This window comes from Rana temporaria, chromosome 10, assembly GCF_905171775.1.
Source record: "Rana temporaria chromosome 10, aRanTem1.1, whole genome shotgun sequence".
Lineage (NCBI taxonomy): Eukaryota > Metazoa > Chordata > Amphibia > Anura > Ranidae > Rana > Rana temporaria.
The window spans coordinates 131,097,233-131,115,276 of record NC_053498.1 but is presented as its reverse complement, the minus strand read 5'-3'; the positions used below and the strand labels follow the sequence as shown (position 1 = coordinate 131,115,276).

At 48.2% G+C, this 18,044-nt stretch overlaps 1 protein-coding gene across 1 annotated transcript; it reads right to left on the bottom strand.

The window, feature by feature from the left end:
• Nucleotides 1-449: 449 nt before the first annotated feature.
• PPCS (phosphopantothenoylcysteine synthetase) lies at nucleotides 450-11,644 on the bottom strand. Its single transcript, XM_040326276.1, has 3 exons — nucleotides 11,083-11,644; nucleotides 7,051-7,154; nucleotides 450-1,147 (listed from the first exon to the last, which is right to left on the bottom strand). Exons 1-3 carry the CDS (start codon nucleotides 11,588-11,590, stop codon nucleotides 797-799), a joined length of 963 nt encoding a protein of 320 aa, XP_040182210.1. The 5' UTR covers nucleotides 11,591-11,644; the 3' UTR covers nucleotides 450-796.
• Between the last annotated feature and the right edge of the window lie 6,400 nt (nucleotides 11,645-18,044).

Here is an 18,044-nt window from a genome sequence, read left to right as displayed (position 1 = left end):
AATGGGGGTTAAAAAAAAAAAGGAAATAATTGCTACTGTAAGGGGTTCATTTTTTTTTTTTACTGTGGGACAGTGAAAGTAATATTTACAGTACAATTTTTTTTTACAGTAGCGATTTGCTTTTTTGTACTATAAAGGGCTAATTTTAGTTGTTTTAACCCCATTATGTTACTGGCTGATTAATCGATTATGAAAATTGTAATTGATTACTTTCATAATCGATTAGTAGTTTCGGCCCTATACTATAGTATAGTGAGAGGGTTTCTTTATAAGGGTAGGTTCCTTATTTGTTGTACATTGAGTGCTTCAGAGAATTTGGCTAAGCTGGTGACCTAAAATGTGAAGAAATAGCTCCCAAATAAGGAAAGAGCTACTTTGGGCAACACACGTGGTTCTTTATGGGTGAGGCCCATAGAGGTTCCTGTGCACAATACAATCACTCCACTAAATACAGATTTTGATATCTCAGTTTTAATATTTACATTGCATACAGCAGTATGAATAAACAGACATTAATGTAGTTGCGAAGACCAGATTTGGCTGATCGGACTGTCTACGAGAACTTGATTTCTCTCCCCTGCTGGTCCCAGTGCCACCTCTCACCTGTTGGGTAAATTAGTAGAGACTTGCTGTGCTTTCCAGCAACTGGCAAGCAGTATACCGGGTACAGATGCCTCACCATGGACGGAATGGCCAAGAAAAGTTTGTGAGGGTGTTGCATGGCACATCATCCTATACAACGGCCTTTTCTGATCTTCAGAAGTAGTACTAGAGTGCCCTGACCCATGGAGAGTCATCACAGCGCTTGACTGAATTTGGAGTACGAATCGGTCTGCTCAATGAAATTTTTATGCCGTGCAGTCAAGTCATTGATGATCTTATCCTCGATCTCTATACCCAAGCTCTCCTCTTCGTCGGATACAAAAAGCTTGGTGTCTTCTGTGTTGGTCACGACCATTACGTAGGATCTCAGCGTATCCAGCACGTTGGCCACCACAACCTGGTGGCGGTAGGTTTCCAGGGCTTTCCGAGCTCTCTCGATTAATATCTCCGGGTCGGTTTCCAGTTTAAAAGAAATGACAAAGGCTTTGGGGGCCCAGTCTTTCACCAATGGCGAGAGCATTTTAGGAACCATCTTCATTGTAATCTGAAATCCAAAAAGGACAATTTTTGGTTGCAGTAGAATGAAGCAGAACTCGTCTCCCTGCCCTAACTTCATTCCTGTCTGAGACCCCAGAGTAGAGATCAATACTATCCCTGGTCCCATCATAGATGGAGCTCTGCTGTGAGTCGACTCATTTCCCCCCCCCCATACATGCAGGGTTCAAAAAATCTATTTGGGGGGGGGGGGGGTACACAGATTCACTAATGAATGAATGAATGACTTGTTTGGCGCTACACATGCGAACTGAATCGCCTCTAGGCGTTTTCCAGCCAGAGTCTGCTTGGCTGGTGCGGTCATTTTACCCCATAGGATCTCGACACGCTTGGGGGACACAGTCATACACACAGATATATATATATATACTGGGCCAATTTGGACAAGATCCAATTTACCTACCAGCATGTCTTTGGAGTGTGGGAGGAAGCCGGAGTACCCGGAGGAAACCCACGCAGGCACAGAGAGAACATGCAAACTGCAGGCAGATGGGATCGGGATTCAAACCAGTCAAGGGCAGTCAGACATTGCAGCCTGGGGCTGATCCTAAAAGATTACCGCTACTAAGAGAACACACCGGCTGCACAATGCACCATATAGATCTAATGGAACTGTAAAGTGCCTTGAAAAAGTATTCATACCCCTTAAAATTTTACACATGTCATGTTACAACGAAAGAGGTAAATGTATTTTATTGGGATTTTATGTGATGGGTCAACACAAAGTGGCACATCATTGTGAAGTGGAAGGAAAATGATAAATGGTTTTCACAATTTTTTACAAATAAATATCTAAAAAGTGTGGCGTGCATTTGTATTCAGCCCCCTGTATAAGTGGAACCTCAGAAAACGAGCATTGTCCGTTCCAGGAGAATGCTCGTAATCCAAAGTACTCGCATATCATAGCGAGTTTCCCCATTGAAGTCAATGGAGATGAAAATAATTTGTTCCGCATTGACTTCAATGGCATGCAATACCGCATGCGGCCAGAGGTGGGGGGCGCCAAAAAGCCTAGGAAACAGTCGGAAGGGCCCGAGGACACCTCAGCAAACCTCAGAAAGGTTCGAGAACAGAGAATTTCCGTGTCTTTCCGAACATTTGCGTTCAGCTCCGGGCCCCCCCCCCCCACCTCAGGCCGAACGCGGTACTGCACACCACTTTGGCCTGAATCCTGCTCGATTTGCTAGACAACACTTGCAAACCGAGTTAGGATTTTTTTTTTTTTAAACACAGTGGGCCGGATTTAGATACCTGAGCGTATCTGTCCGGCCCGCGTAACGTATCTCCGATACGTTACGCCACTCTAACTTTGGGCGCGAGTTCTTTATTCAGAAAGAACTTGCGCCCTTAGTTACGGCGATGTAACGCCGCATAATTCAAATGGGGATGTAGGGGGCGTGTTTTATTGAAATTTGTGTTGACCCCACGTTTTTTACGTTTTAGTTGAACGATGCATGCGCCGTCCGTAAAATATCCCAGTGTGCATTGCTCTAAATGACGTCGCAAGGACGTCATTGGTTTTGACGTGAACGTAAATGACATCCAGCCGTATTCGCGAACAACTTACGCAAACGGCGTAAAAAATTCAAAACTCGGCGCCAGAAAAAGCCGAACACAAACGACGTAAAAAAAAGCGCCGGGCTGTCGTTCGCTTCTGAATCGGCGTAAATCCTAATTTGCATATTCCTTGCGTAAAACATACGGAAGCGCCACCTAGCGACCAGCCTGGAATTGCAGCCTAAGATCCGACGGTGTAAGACACTTACACCTGGCGGATCTTAGGGAGATCTATGCGTAACTGATTCTATGAATCCGTCGCATTGATACGACCGGCCAGACTCAGAGATACGCCGTTGTATCTCTTTCCGAATCCGGCCCAGTGCTCGTATTGGGAAACGCTTGTTAACCGCGTTACTTGTAATCTGAAGTTCCACTTTCCCCCAAACTAAAATCTAGTGGAACCAATTGCCTTCAGAAGTCACCTAATTAGTAAATAGAGTCCACCTGTGTGCAATTTAATCTCAGTATAAATACAGCTGTTATGTGAAGCCATCAGAGGTTTGTTAGAGAACCTTAGCGAACAAACAGCATCATGAAGGCCAAGGAATACAGGTCAGGGATAATGTTGTGGAGAAATATAAAGCAGGATTAGGCTATAAAAAAATGCCCCAAGCTCTGAACATCTCACGGAGCTCTGTTCAATTCATCATCTGAAAATGGAAAAAGTACGGTACAACTGCAAACCTAGCAAGACATGGCCGTCCACCTAAACTGACCAGGCCGGGCAAGGAGAGCATTCATCAGAAAAGCAGCCAAGAGGCCCATGGTAACTCTGGAGGAGCTGCAGAGATCCACAGATCAGGTGGGAGAATCTGTCCACAGGACAACTATTAGTGGTCTCTCCACAAATCTGCCCTTTATGGAAGAGTGGCAAGAAGAAGCCATTGTTGAAAAAAAAAAAAAAAAAAAACATAAGAAGTGCAGTTTGCAGTTTGTGAGAAGCCATGTGAGGGACACAGCAAACACGTGGAAGAAGGTGCTCTGATCAGATGAGACCAAAATTTTACTTTTTGGCCTAAAAGCAAAACACTATGGGCCAGATTCACATAGACGGGCGCATCTTTAGTTAGGCGTAGCGCATCTCATATGCGCTACGCCGACGAAACATTGAGAGGCAAGTACTGTATTCACAAAGCACTTGCTCCCATATGTACGCCGGCGTAACGTAAATGGGCCGGCGTAAGCCCGCGTAATTCAAAGTAGCAAGGCAGTGGGCGTGTTGTATTCAAATGAATCGTGACCCCATGTGAATGCATGGCCGAACGAACGGCGCATGCTCAGAATCACGTCGCAAATACTCCGTACGATACGACGTCACAATGCGTACGACGTGAAACCTCACTTACGCCCAGCCCCATTCACATACAACTTACGTAAACGACGTAAAAGTCAACGGCATTTCCGATGTCCATACCTTGCATGAGCTGTTTTATCTTTATGCCGGCGTATGTCTTACGTAAACGGCGTAGCTTACTGCGACGGGCGTACGCACGTTCGTGAATCGGCGTATCTAGCTCATTTACATATTCGACGCGTAAATCAACGGAAGCGCCCCTTGCGGCCAGCGTAAATATGCACCTAAAATACGACGGCGTAGGAGACTTACGTCGGTCGTATCTTGGCCAAATTCAGGCGTATCTGGTTTCCAGAATACGCTTAAAGATACGACGGCGCACATTCAGACTTGCGACGGCGTATCTACTGATACGCCGTCGTAAGTGTCTCTGAATCTGGCCCTTTGTGTGGCGGAAAACTAACACTGCACATCACCCTGAACACACCATCCCCACTGTGAAACATGGTGGTGGCAGCATCATGATGTGGGGATGCTTTTCTTCAGCAGGGACAGGAAAGCTGGTCAGAGTTGATGGAAAGATGTTAGCCTACAAAAGAATTGAGAATGGGGCAGAGGTTCACCTTCCAGCAGGACAACAACCCTAAACATACAGCCAGAGCTACAATGGAATGGTTTAGATCAAAGCATATTCATGTGTTAGAATGTTCCAGTCAAAGTCCAGACCTAAATCACATTGAGACTTGAAAATTGCTGTTCACAGACGCTCTCCATCCAATCTGACAGAGCTTGAGATATTTTGCAAAGAAGAATGGGCAGAAATGTCCCTCTCTAGATGTGCAAAGCTGGTAGAGACATCCCCAAAAAGACTTGCAGCTGTAATTGTAGTCAACGGCGGTTCTACAAAGTATTGACTCCGGGGGGCGCCATACAAATATACACCACACTTTTCACATATTTATTTGTAAAAAAAAAAAATGAAAACCATTTATCATTTTCCTTCCACTTCACAATTATGTGCCACTTTGTGTTGGTCTATCACATAAAATCCCAATAAAATACATTTACAGTTCTGGTTGTAACATGACAAAATGTGGAAAATTTTAAAGCAGGGCTTGACAAATTTGCTTGGAATCTAGGAGCCAGCTGAAAAAGTTAGAAGCCAGGAACGCGCCCCGTCTCGTGTGCAGAAGCGAACGCATACGTGAGTAGCGCCCGCATATGAAAGTGGTGATCAAACCACACATGTGAGGTATTGCCACGATCGTTCGAGCGAGAGCAATAATTCTAGCACTAGACCTCCTCTGTAACTCAAAACATGCAACCTGTAGAATTTTTTAAATGTCGCCTATGGAGAGTTTAAAGGGTAAAAGTTTGTCGCCATTCCACGAGCGGACGCAATTTTGAAGCGTAACATGTTGGGTATCAATTTACTCGGCGTAACATTATCTTTCACAATATTAAATAAATTGGGCTAACTTTACTGTGGTCTTATTTTTTAATTTGAAAAAAGTGTATTTTTTCCCAAATATGTGCTCTTGTAAGACCGCATCGCAAATACGGTGTGACAGAAAGTATTGCAACGACAGCCTTTTTTTTTTCTAGGGTGTTAGAATAAAAAATATATATAATGTTTGGGGGTTCTAACTTTTAAGTAAAGGGAAGGAGATGGAAACAGGCAAGGAAGCTCCATTAGCATTGCTGGTTGTCTTGTTATACCAGCGGGCACCACAAGAAGGCGCCAGATTCCTGAAGGAACCATAGGATTGCAGAAGGCCACAAAGCCGCAGCCTCAATTACCGGCTGGGCCGACGCAAGGGGGGGTGCGCACGGAGACAGGGTACCCCAGCTGTGCCGCCCCAGGTCGCTAATTCTAGTCGCAATTGCGATCTGGCGCCCGGGGTTTGTCGAGCCCTGTTTAAAGGCACTGTAAATACTTAACTAAAGATAAAGAACAGGATCCCGCTCAGGTGTGGTATGTAATGGAATACTCAGATGCTGGCCCCGGCTCGCTACCGCAGTGACATCAAAGTGAGAAGGAACTTGGTCGCAGTTGCCTTCTCATTTTGATGTAAATACTACACAATAATTCTCCAGGTTTATAGTGAGAGTATATGGAGAGTGCATAGAGAGTGCATGGAGAGTGCATGGAGAGTGCATAGAGAGTGCATAGAGAGTGCATAGAGAGTGCATGGAGAGTGCATAGAAGCCCAGATTCTTGTACACTGGGCGTATCTCTGAGGCGGCGTAACGTATCCGATTTACGTTACGCCACCGCAAGTTTTTCAGGCAAGTGCTTTATTCACAAAGCACTTGCCTGTAAAGTTGCGGCGGCGTAGCGTAAATCACCTGGCGGAATTCAAATTCGGCGGGTAGGGGGCGTGTATCATTTAAATGAAGCGCGTCCCCGCGCCGAACAAACAGCGCATGCACCGTCCGTAAAATATCCCAGTGTGCATTGCTCCAAATGACGTCGCAAGGACGTCATTGGTTTCGACGTGAACGTAAATGACGTCCAGCCCCATTCACGGACGACTTACGCAAACGACGCAACTTTTTAAAATTTGGAAGCGGGAACGACGGCCATACTTAACATTGGCTGCGCCTCATAGAGCCAGGGGCAACTTTACGCCGGGAAAAGCCTAACGTAAACGTCGTAACTTTACTGGGTCGGCCGCAGGTACGTTCGGGAATTCGCGTATCTAGCTAATTTGCATACTCGACGGGGAATCCGACGGAAGCGCCACCTAGCGGTCAAAAAAATAAATTGCAGTTTAGATCCGACGGCGTAAGAGACTTACTCCTGTCGGATCTAATGGATATCAATGCGTAACAGATTCTAAGAATCAGTCGCATAGATACGACGGGTCGGATTAGGACTTACGACGGCGTACATGGCGCTGCGCCGTCGTAAGTCCTATGAGAATCTGGGCCAGAGTGTGCATAGAGTGTGTATAGAGTGTGCATGGTGTGCAGAGAGTGCGCATAGAGAGTGCATGGAGTGTATAGAGAGTGCGCATAGAGAGTGCATGGAGTACCTGCAGAGGACCACTAGAGGACTGGATTTTATGTTCTGGCATCTCTGATGCTGGGATGTAGAAGTCTGACACTGCTGCAGCCAAGTAGAACATGGCGTTCGATCCTGAAATAAAAATAAGGAAATTAGCTACATATAAAATAAACAATTTAAAGCGGAGTTCCACCCTAAAAACAAACCTTTTATGAACAGCTTGCCTTTAACCACTTAAGACCTTAGGTGTTTTTCAGATTTGGTGTTTGCAAGACTAAAACAGTTTTTTCTGCTAGAAAATTACTTAAAACCCCCAAACATTATATATATTTTTTTCTAACACCCTAGAGAATAAAATGGCGGTCATCGCAATACTTTTTGTCACACCGTATTTGCGCAGCAGTCTTACAAGCGCACTTTTTTTGGAAAAAATTCACTTTTTTGAATTAAAAAATAAGACAACAATAAATTTGGCCCAATTTTTTTATATATTGTGAAAGATAATGTTACGCCGAGTAAAATGATACCCAACATGTCACGCTTTAAAATTGCGCCCGCTCGTGGCATGGCGTCAAACTTTTACCCTTAAAAATCTAGATAGGCGACGTTTAAAAAATTCTATAAGTTGCATTTTGTGAGCTACAGAGTAGGTCTAGGGCTATAATTATTGCTCTCGCTCTAACGATCGCGACGATACCTCACTTGTGTGATTTGAACACCGTTTTCATATGCGGGCGCTACTCGCGTATGCGTTCGCTTCCGCGCGCGAGCTCGTCAGGACGGGGCGCTTTAAAAAATTTTTTTTTTTGTTTTCTTATTTAATTTTATTGATTTTATTATTTTTTACACTAAAATATAAAAAAAAAAAAAAAATGATCACTTTTATTCCTATTACAAGGAATGTAAACATCCCTTGTAATAGAAAAAAGCATGACAGGTCCTCTTAAATATGAGATCTGGGGTCAAAAAGACCTCAGATCTCATATTTAGGCTTAAATGCAAAAAAAAAAAAAAAAAAGGAAAATTTGTCATTTAAAAAAATGACTAAAAAAAAATTGTCTCTTTAAGAGGCTGGGCGGGACTGACGTTTTGACGTCACTTCCGCCCAGCAGAGCTATGAGGACGGGTGGGGGCCATCTTGCCCTCACTCAAGTCCTCACTCTCCAGGCGGCAGCATCGGATCTCCTCCGCCGCTACCGACGGCTCTGGTAAGCGGCGGAGGGCGCGGAAAAGCGGCGGGCCCTCTCCCGCCACCGATAACGGCGATCTTGCGGCGAATCCGCCGCGGAGACCGCCGTTATCGTTTACACGGCCGCCCGCTGAAAACATGGATATCTCAGTTGTGGCAGCAGCTGCTGCCGTTACTGAGATATCCATGTTTAAAAAGAAGACGTACATTTACAATACGCGGGTCTTTAGGTAGTTAATGTAAAAAATAAATAAATAATTCTTACATTTTTTTTTTTTTACTCGCTTCTATATTGCTGTTACTAGGCAGATTTCGTAATCTGCCCATTTCCTAGTCCAAGGTGGTAGAACTTCCTGTCCTAAGACCCCCATTGCCTCCTGGGAAATGATGACACTCATTTCCCAGGAGTCTCTGGGCATTACTGTGCCTAAAAATCACCCAGCATGCACCTTTCCCTGAAAACCAGGAAGAAACATGGACTGGGCTTCATAATGCCCACAGATATGATGGAAACGGCCACAAGATCCCCGAGATGATCTCCTCCAATCAGCGCCGTCGGCTGGAATACTCTCTGGCTCTGAGAATCCTAAAAACTTAGGGCCAGATCCACAGTGAGAGTACGCCGGCGTATCTACTGATACGCCGGCGTACTTTCAAATTTCCCGCGTCGTATCTTTAGTTTGAATCCTCAAACCAAGATATGACGGCATCTGGGTAAGATCCGACAGGCGTACGGCTTCGGATCTTAGATGCAATACTTCGGCGCCCGATGGGTGGAGTTTGCGTCGTTTTCCGCGTCTGGAATGCAAATTAGCGATTTACGACGATCCACGAACGTACGCGCGGCCGTCGCATTTTCTAACGTCGTCTGTAGTCGGCTTTTTCCGGCGTATAGTTAAAGCTGCTATTTCGTCGCGTATAGATAGACTTGCCATGTTAAGTATGGCCGTCATTCCCGCGTCGAAATTTGACATTTTTTTTCTTTTTGCGTAAGTCGTCCGTGAATAGGGATGGACGCAACTCACGTCTAAGTTCGCGCAAAGCACGGCGGGAAATTTCTGGACAACACATGCGCAGTTCATTTAAATGAAACCCGCCCCCTGATCGCCGATTTGAATTCCGCCGCCAGAAATACACTACGCCGCCGTAACTTACGGTGCTAAATCGTTGAGGATTCGAAATTCCGCCAGGTAAGGTACGGCGGCGTAGCGTATCTCTGATACGCTGCGCGGATCCAATTCTCTCTGGATCTGGCCCAAAGATGTCAGCAATGACTTCCTTCTAAAAAGGCCAACTGCCTGGCTGCCTCCAACATCAATACTATACCGCTGGTATGGAAAATGCTACACTATTGCTTGGCATGCAAGACACACTGAGACTAGCAGGCCAGCAACCAGCGCCGGATCTCCCCAGTACACCCAGCCATGTGCCCATTATCACACATCTAGTCAGTAAGGGAAGGCCGCCACCACCACCACTACCACCAAGGCTGGCAATCAAATAGTACTACCCACTGGCAGATGCATAAATGGCAGTGCCAGATCTCTCCCTACACATCCAGGCAGGTAGGCATCACACTGCTAGGGTAGGATACCCCCCCACCCCCTGTCTTTGGCCCATTAGGTGGGCAAAGCACGAGGGTTTGGCATTCACTCGTTTCATTATAAGGAGCACAAATTAGAGAGTTACATCTGTCCCTCACCCTGATCAGTGCCCACTATATAGAACACACCCCGAGCTGGAAGGGTTCTGCCCACCTGGGATATGTGCCCATTATAGTGCCGACACCCAGGCAGGAGGTAATGGATAAGGTGGTGGTGTAATGAAGGGATAATCTCTGGCATAATACTGACTCCAGACTCAGGCCCTTGTAATGCACAACCCTCAGGCAGAAAGGGACAGCTCCCCCGGGTGTAGTTGGGTGGTAGCTTCTGGGGTAACCGTGGGGTCACCCCAGGTGTTATGGGGTGTTCTCGGGGGTGACTCCGGGTGTAGCGGGGGTGTTGGGTTGACCACCGGGTGTAGCGTGGGTTTTGGGATGACCCCTGGTGTAGAGGAATGACCCCAGGTGTAGTGGGGTGTTGGGATGACCTCGGGTGTAGTGGGGTGTTGGGATGACCTCGGGTGTAGTGGGGTGTTGGGATGACCTCGGGTGTAGTGGGGTGTTGGGATGGCAACCGGTGTAGTGGGGGTGGTGGGATGGCAACCGGTGTAGCGGGGGTGGTGGGATGGCAACCGGTGTAGCGGGGGTGGTGGGATGACCCCGGGGGTAGTTAGGTGACCCCGGGTGTAGAGGGATGACCCCGGGTGTAGTGGGGTGTTGGGATGACCCTGGGTGTAGTTGGGATGGCACCCGGTGTAGCGGGGGTGGTGGGATGGCACCTGGTGTAGCGGGGGTGGTGGAATGGCACCCGGTGTAGCGGGATGGTGGGATGACCCGGGTGTAGCGTGGGTGTTGGGATGACCCCTGGTGTAGAGGAATGACCCCAGGTGTAGTGGGGTGTTGGGATGACCCTGGGTGTAGTTGGGATGGCACCCGGTGTAGCGGGGGTGGTGGGATGGCACCTGGTGTAGCGGGGGTGGTGGAATGGCACCCGGTGTAGCGGGATGGTGGGATGACCCGGGTGTAGCGTGGGTGTTGGGATGACCCCTGGTGTAGAGGAATGACCCCAGGTGTAGTGGGTGTGGTGGGATGACCCCGGGGGTAGTTGGGTGACCCCGGTGTAGAGGGATGACCCTGGGTGTAGTTGGGTGACCCCGGGTGTAGTGGGGTGTTGGGTTGACCCCGGGGGTAGTTGGGTGACCCCGGGTGTAGAGGGATGACCCCGGGGGTAGCAGGGTGTTGGGGGGGCGGGTGGGATCACCTCTCACCTAGCGGACTGAGTGCCCTGGCGGCGGCCAGTAGGAGGTGCAGGTAGTCGGAGAGGGTGTGGTACTCCAGGCTCATCATTAGCCCCGCCCCCTTCACCCTCTCATACTCCTCCAGGACTCGCACTATGCCGGGTAGAGAGCTCGGCTCCGCCTCCACCCGGGGCTCCTCCCCCGCGGGGGCGGGCAGTAGGCGGAGACTGTCCAGCCAGTTCTGGTTGCTGTAGCGGCGGCAGTACGGGAAGAGGGAGCGGTGCCGGTGCAGGAAGATGACGGCGTAGCCGGCCCGGAGGAAGTACTCGGCTGAGGCGGCTCCTCTCCGGCCGCTGCTGAAGTTATCCAGGAATCGCACGGTGCGGGACTCCAGAGGGACCTTCGTGCCCCCCGAGGTGATGAGCACCACCCGCCGCCCCTCCGAGCTCTGTCCCCGGGAGAACGCCTCCATGGACCGTGCTGCCTCCTCTACATCGACCTGTGGGGGCGCGAAATCCCGCCGGAGCTGCTCCACCATGATGAGACCTGACCTGCCCTGCGGAGCTGTCACCTTACAAGGCGCTACTCTCGGGGTTTGCGTCACTTCCGGCGTGACCGGGCTTTCCGGGCGCCATTTTTAATTCGGGCAAAATGCCAGTACTGTCAGTAGTGCGATCAGGAGTAAGAAAATGCAGCGCAATGGTCGCTCAGGCCTGATTCACACCTAACGCATTATTAGTGCTTTTTGCATTTTGCACTACAGAACGTGTTCCATAGGAAACCATGTTATATGGAGTGTAGTGCAAAAATCACTAAAAATGCATTGGTGTGACTCAGGCCTAAAGCAAACAAATGGGGATGGGGAGTCCCATTCCTACAGAATAAAGCCCCTTTACTTGTCTCACAAGCATTTTTTTCACAACAGCATTGGACAATCCATTCATTAAATTAGGCCCTACGTGTGACAAAACGCGCCAAAGAAGCTCCTGCGTCTTTTTTTGGGGGGGCACAGAGCTTGGCAATCTCTTTACTGCATGCAAACTATGATCATTTGGTATGTCAAAAAATAACAGACATATAATTACCTCCACTGTGCAGTTCGTTTTGCACAGAGTGGCCCCCGATCCTCGTCTTCTGGGGTCCCTCGGCGGCTGTCTCGGCTCCTCCCCGCATCAGCTAACCCCCTTCATGGGAAGCGCTCTCCCAAGGGGATTAGCTTGCGGGTGCGCTCCCGTGATACAGCCGGCGGCCATAGCCGCCGACAATATCACATGGCCCCGCCCCCTGGCATCATTGCATGTGATTGACAGCAGCGCGAGCCAATGGCTGCACTGCTAGCAAATCTAGCCAATCAATGGCCAGACTTGGAGGAGAAGAGGACGCCGGGGGAGGTGCACAGCAGACTCGGGGCTCAGGTAAGTAAAACGGGGGGGCCGTCGTTGCCAGGTTTATTTTCACCTTCGTGCATAGGATGACCTGATTCACACTCGTACAATGCACTCTTTTTTATTTTTTTTGTGTTTGTCGCACAGCATTTCATTGAATGCAACAAACACCCCAAAGTAGCTCAGGCACCATATTTGTGCACTGACCCTTCCGTATGTTTTGCACAAGAAAACACGCATTTGCTAGCCATGTTTGGGGTGTCATTAACCACTTAAGTACTGGAGGGATTTACCCCCTTAAAGCGGATGTCCGCTGAAAAAAATATATTAAAAGCCAGCAGCTACAAATACTGCAGCTGCTGACTTTTAATATTAGGACACTTACCTGTCCTGGAGTCCAGCGCCGTCCGCAGCAGAGGACGAGCGATCGCTTGTCACTCTGCTACCCCCACCGCCATCCCCGGTGAGGGAACCAGGAAGTGAAGCGCTCCGGCTTCTCTGCCCGGTTCCCTACGGCGCATGCGCGAGTTGCGCTGCACCTGCTAATTGGCTCCCGCTGTGTACTGGGAGCCGAGTGTTCCCAGCACACAACGAGGTGACATCATGCCCGGAGTCTGCCCGAGACTGTGTGGCCGCAAGTGGGTGCAAATACCTGTCTTTAGACAGGTATCTGCACCCCCTCCCCCCTGAAAGGTGTCAAATGTGACACCGGAGGGGGGAGGGTTCCGATCAGCGGGAGTTCCACTTTAGGGTGGAGCTCTGCTTTAATGACCAGGCCATTTTTTGCGATACGGCACTGCGTTACTTTAAAGCGGCATTGATGGGCACTCATAGGTGGCACTGGGCATTCATAGGCGACACTGATGGGTACTTATGGGTGGCACAGATGGGCACTGAGGGGTGGCACTGATGGAAACTGAGGGCATTACTTGTTTATCCCAGTGCCCATGTTGCCAGCCAGTGCCCATTCGTGGGCACTGATTGGCTTCTTTCAAATATTTTTTTTTTTACTGCCCCCTTCCCTGGTGGTCCAGTGTGGGCATCCGAGGGGGGGCTGCGCTGATAAACAATCAGCGCAAACCCCCCCTGTCAGGAGAGCCACCGATCGGCTCTCCTCTACTCGCGTCTGTCAGACGCGAGTGAGGAAGAGCCATCAACAGCTGTTCCTGTTTACATCGTGATCAGCCGTGATTGGACACGGCTGATCACGTGGTAAAGAGCCTCCGCCGGAGGCTCTTTACCGAGATCGGAGATGCAGGGTGTCAGACTGACACGCGGATCGCCACGCTGAGCGCCCCCCCACGGGCGCGTGCCAGCATGAAATCCTGCAGGACGTCAATAGACGTCCAGTCAGGATTTCACAACCACTTCCTGGACGTCAACTGACTATTGACCGGGCGGGACGTGGTTAAGGCAGTTCACTTACCCTGGACTTTAAACAATGGTATCAGTTAGTTATAGAGTTTAAAAACATTGTTTTCATATTTGAGGCTCGATCCAGCAGGCTGTAAAGCTTGTGTCACCCCCCTCTGGGTGATTGATGGTTATTCTGAAGGATTAGCTGCTTGTTTGTCTGTGTCCATGTACAGCTCATCATGGCACCATGCAGAGAATCTGTATGTGAGTGTTTGTAACAGCTGCTGCACTTGCAGGGCTCTAATGATAAAACTTGCTGGGCCTTCATCCCTTTAGACACGATTTCCCTTTGGGAGTAATTCACCAAAAATGACATTTTTGTTGCAGGGAATGCTCAAAATCCGATTTATATTTTAGCACAGACTTCTGGGGGGGGGGGGGGGGGAAACAGTGAGCCAATCACACAAGCAGGAAATGACAGAAAATTACAGAGCTACAGATTGAGAAGAAAAGGTCATTTTAATAATAATAAAAAAAAAAATTCAATTACAATACAACTTGTGTCGCAATTGTATATGCTATATTATTTTATTTGCTAGTTACCCTTTAACCGCCTCCTGTACTTATATACCTGCCGTGAGATCCATGACAGTGCCCGCAGACGTGATTTCCGCCGGTGTCCCACGAACGTGTCTTGGAGCTGTTTGTAAACAAGGCATTTCCCTTTTCTGCCTAGTGACAGGACAGTGATCTACTACTCCCTGTCATCGGGAGCAGTAATCACTGGGGGGGGGGGGGTGATCTACGACTGACATGACACAGTTAGAATCACTCCTTAGGACACACTTAAAAGAGGTTGTAGAGGTACGATTTTTTTTCCTAAATAGCTTCCTTTACCTTAGTGCACTTACCTCATCCTTCCATTTTGCTTTTATAAATGTCCTTATTTCTTCTGAGAAATCCTCACTTCCTGTTCTTCTGTCTGTAACTCCACACAGTAATGCGAGGCTTTCTCCCTGGTGTGGAGTGTCATGCTCGCCCCATTCCTTGGACTACAGGAGAGTCAGGATGCCCACTAACACAGTTTCTTTATCTGCAACGTAGAGAGCGTCCTGACTCTCCTGTAGTCCAAGGGAGGGGGCGAGCACAACACTCCACACCAGGGAAAAAGCCTCACATTACTGTGTGGAGTTACAGACAGAAGAACAGGAAGTGAGGATTTCTCAGAAGAAATAAGGACATTTAAAAGCTAAATGGAAGGATGAGGTAAGTGAAGGAGGACTGCACTAAGGAAGCTATTTAAGAAAAAAGTTATTGTACCTTTAACCCCTTCCTCACCCCCTAGTGGTTAACCCCTTCCCTGCCTGTGACATTTACACATTATTTTTATAAAAATGCCATAAAACTATCCCCTATTTTGTAAACGCTATAACTTTTGCGCAAACTAATCAATATACGCTTATTGCGTTTTTTTTTTACCAAAACTATGTAGAAGAATACGTATCGGCCTAAACTAAGAAGGAAATGTTTTTTTTTTTTTTTTTTTTAGGGATATTTATTATAGCAAAAAGTAAAAAATATTGCTTTTTGTTCAAAATTGTCGCTCTATTTTTTTATAGCACAAAAAATAAAAATCGCAGAGAGGATCAAATGCCACCAAAAGAAAGTTCTATTTGTGGTGGAAAAAAGGGCGTAAATTTTGTTCGGGTGCAATGTCGCACGACCGCGCAATTGTCAGTTAAAGCGGCGCAGTGCCGAATCACAAAAAATGGCCCGGTCATTGGGCAGCCAAATCCTCCGGGGCTGAAGTGGTTAAAGCCCAAATCCAGGATATTAGCACCCCCACAACTAACTGCTTCTATGGAGAACCTCACTACTCAATTGCTATGGACATCTATTGGTCTTTTCCCATAGGTCCCGAGGAAGGAGACCTTGTCAGAGGACTAGTGCGCAGGAAGAGGACACACATGGGGAAATGTCTGGTTCTCAGGGCAATAAATTAGCTTTGCTCAGCAGAAACTGTGAGGCCGGGTACACACGAACAAACATGTATGGTGAAAGCGGTCCGTCGGACCGTTTTCACCATACATGTCTGCCAGAGGGCTTCTGTACGATGGTTGTACACACCATCGTACAGAAGTCCGCGTGTAAACAATACGCGGGGCGTGTCCGCGGTGTCGCCGCGTCGATGACGCGGTGTCGCCGCGACAATGACGCAGCGACGTGGGCGGCCCGCCTTTAAAATGCTTCCACGCATGCGTCGAAGTCATTCGACGCATGCGAGGGACGGCGGGCGCCTGGACATGTACGGTAGGTCTGTACTGACGACCGTACATGTCCGAGCGGGCTGAATTCCAGCGGGCTGTTTTAAAACAAGTCCAGGAATATTTGTCTGCTGGGAAAAGGCCCGGCGGGCAAATGTTTGCTGGAATTCGGCCCGCTCGCGCCCACACACGACTGAACATGTCTGCTGAAACTGGCCCGCGGACCAGTTTCAGCAGACATGTTTGGTCGTGAGTATGGGGCCTGACTATGAGCCTCATGCACACCGGACGTTAAAATAACGTTCTAAAAACGCCAGTAGCTTTGCAGTGAGTTTTTCAGCTTTTTTCAACTTTTTTTTCAAGTGTTTTTTTTTGCGTTTTTCCGCGTTTATTAGCGTTTTTACAGCTGAAAAACATCTCTCAGAACCCATTTATTTTGTGTTTTTTTACTGCTCAAAAACGCCACTGCCCAAAACTGCTGATAACAGCCTATGTGTGCATGGACACATAGGATAACATGACGGAGAGTTTATTGACTGTAGAAAGACTGATGAGTAAGGCAATTGATACACAAAAAAAATGCTGTACGTTTTATATTTTACCTGGAGTCGGACATCCAATATTTCCATCCATGTGATTTTTAACCTCCATTGGCTGTGCTTTTTAAAGAGTAATAGTAACTTTGGTAAACAGTTGATAGAGGTGCCAGATTTCGTCATTTCCTATGCAGGTGGCGATCCTGTTTAATGATCTTGAACAATGTGCTGTTTTTCTAAGTGTAAGGGCCCTTTCACACGTATGGACAAACGGTCCGTATTCATCCGATTCCCCATAGGGGAGAGCGGAGGAGAGACAGGGCAGTCTCTGCACTGTGTGCGGGGACCGCCCTGTCCGCCGACAGCTCAGTGGGGATTACGGAGGAATCCCCGCTGAGCCAAACGGGCTAACGGAGCAGATCAATTACGGATCCGCTCCGTGTGAAAGAGCCCTAAGTCTATAACTTAGGTGTGCCCTGACCGAAAACACTTCATAGAAGACTAAAATAAGAATATCCCATTTTTTTTATAAAGTGGAACACACAAATTGGCAGACTGTCTTCTGGAGGGGGCAGGCAGTGTTTCTTCTGCAATAAACCTTATCAGACTATTTGTCTTCTTTTTTTTTTTTTTTTATAGCATGTAGACCGAGTGCACCCCTGAACATTCTCTGCATGGTGCCATGATGAGCTGTACATGTGGGGGTGTGCCATTGTGCACTGGCTAACCAAGACAGATGAAGACCAAAAGCAGAGAAGAACATATTGGTACCAGCAAGGGACCTCACTGATATGCCCTGGGAGGGGGTCTATCTACCATGGGGCAAACAAGGCCTTTTCATTGGGCTGAATTTTTCAGGGGGTGTGGCACCTGTACCAGGATGACCCAAGTACAGTGGAACCTTGGATTAAGAGCATAATCTGTTCCAGGAGAAGGCTTGTAATCCAAAGCACTTGCATATCAAAGCAAGTTTCCCCATAGACCAGGGGTGTCAAACTCAATTTCATTGTGGGCTGCATCAGCATGATGATTGCCCTCAAAAGGGCCGGTTGTATCTGTAAGATTAGATGTCCATCGCATACCCACCCCATATATTAGATGTCAAGAGCCACCCCACCATCAGCAGTTGAGTCCCCCACTCTCCCTTACATTACAGTGCACCCCCCTTTCCTTCTGCTGCTGCTGGGAAGAAGCTGGATTAATTGCTTAAAAGCAGAATGTAAGGTTCTGGAGGAGGACCAGAGGAGGGCTGGAGCTCTCCTGCAGCTTCAGGAGAGGTGCGAGGGCCACATTAAATATCCTGGAGGGCCCGGATTCGGCCCGCGGGCCTTGTGTTTGACACCTGTGCCATAGACGTTAATGGAAACAAAGAGAATTTGTTCTGCATGGACTTCTATGGCATGCAATACCGCATGTGGCCAGAGGTGAGGGGGTGCAGGAGAGCTTCGGGG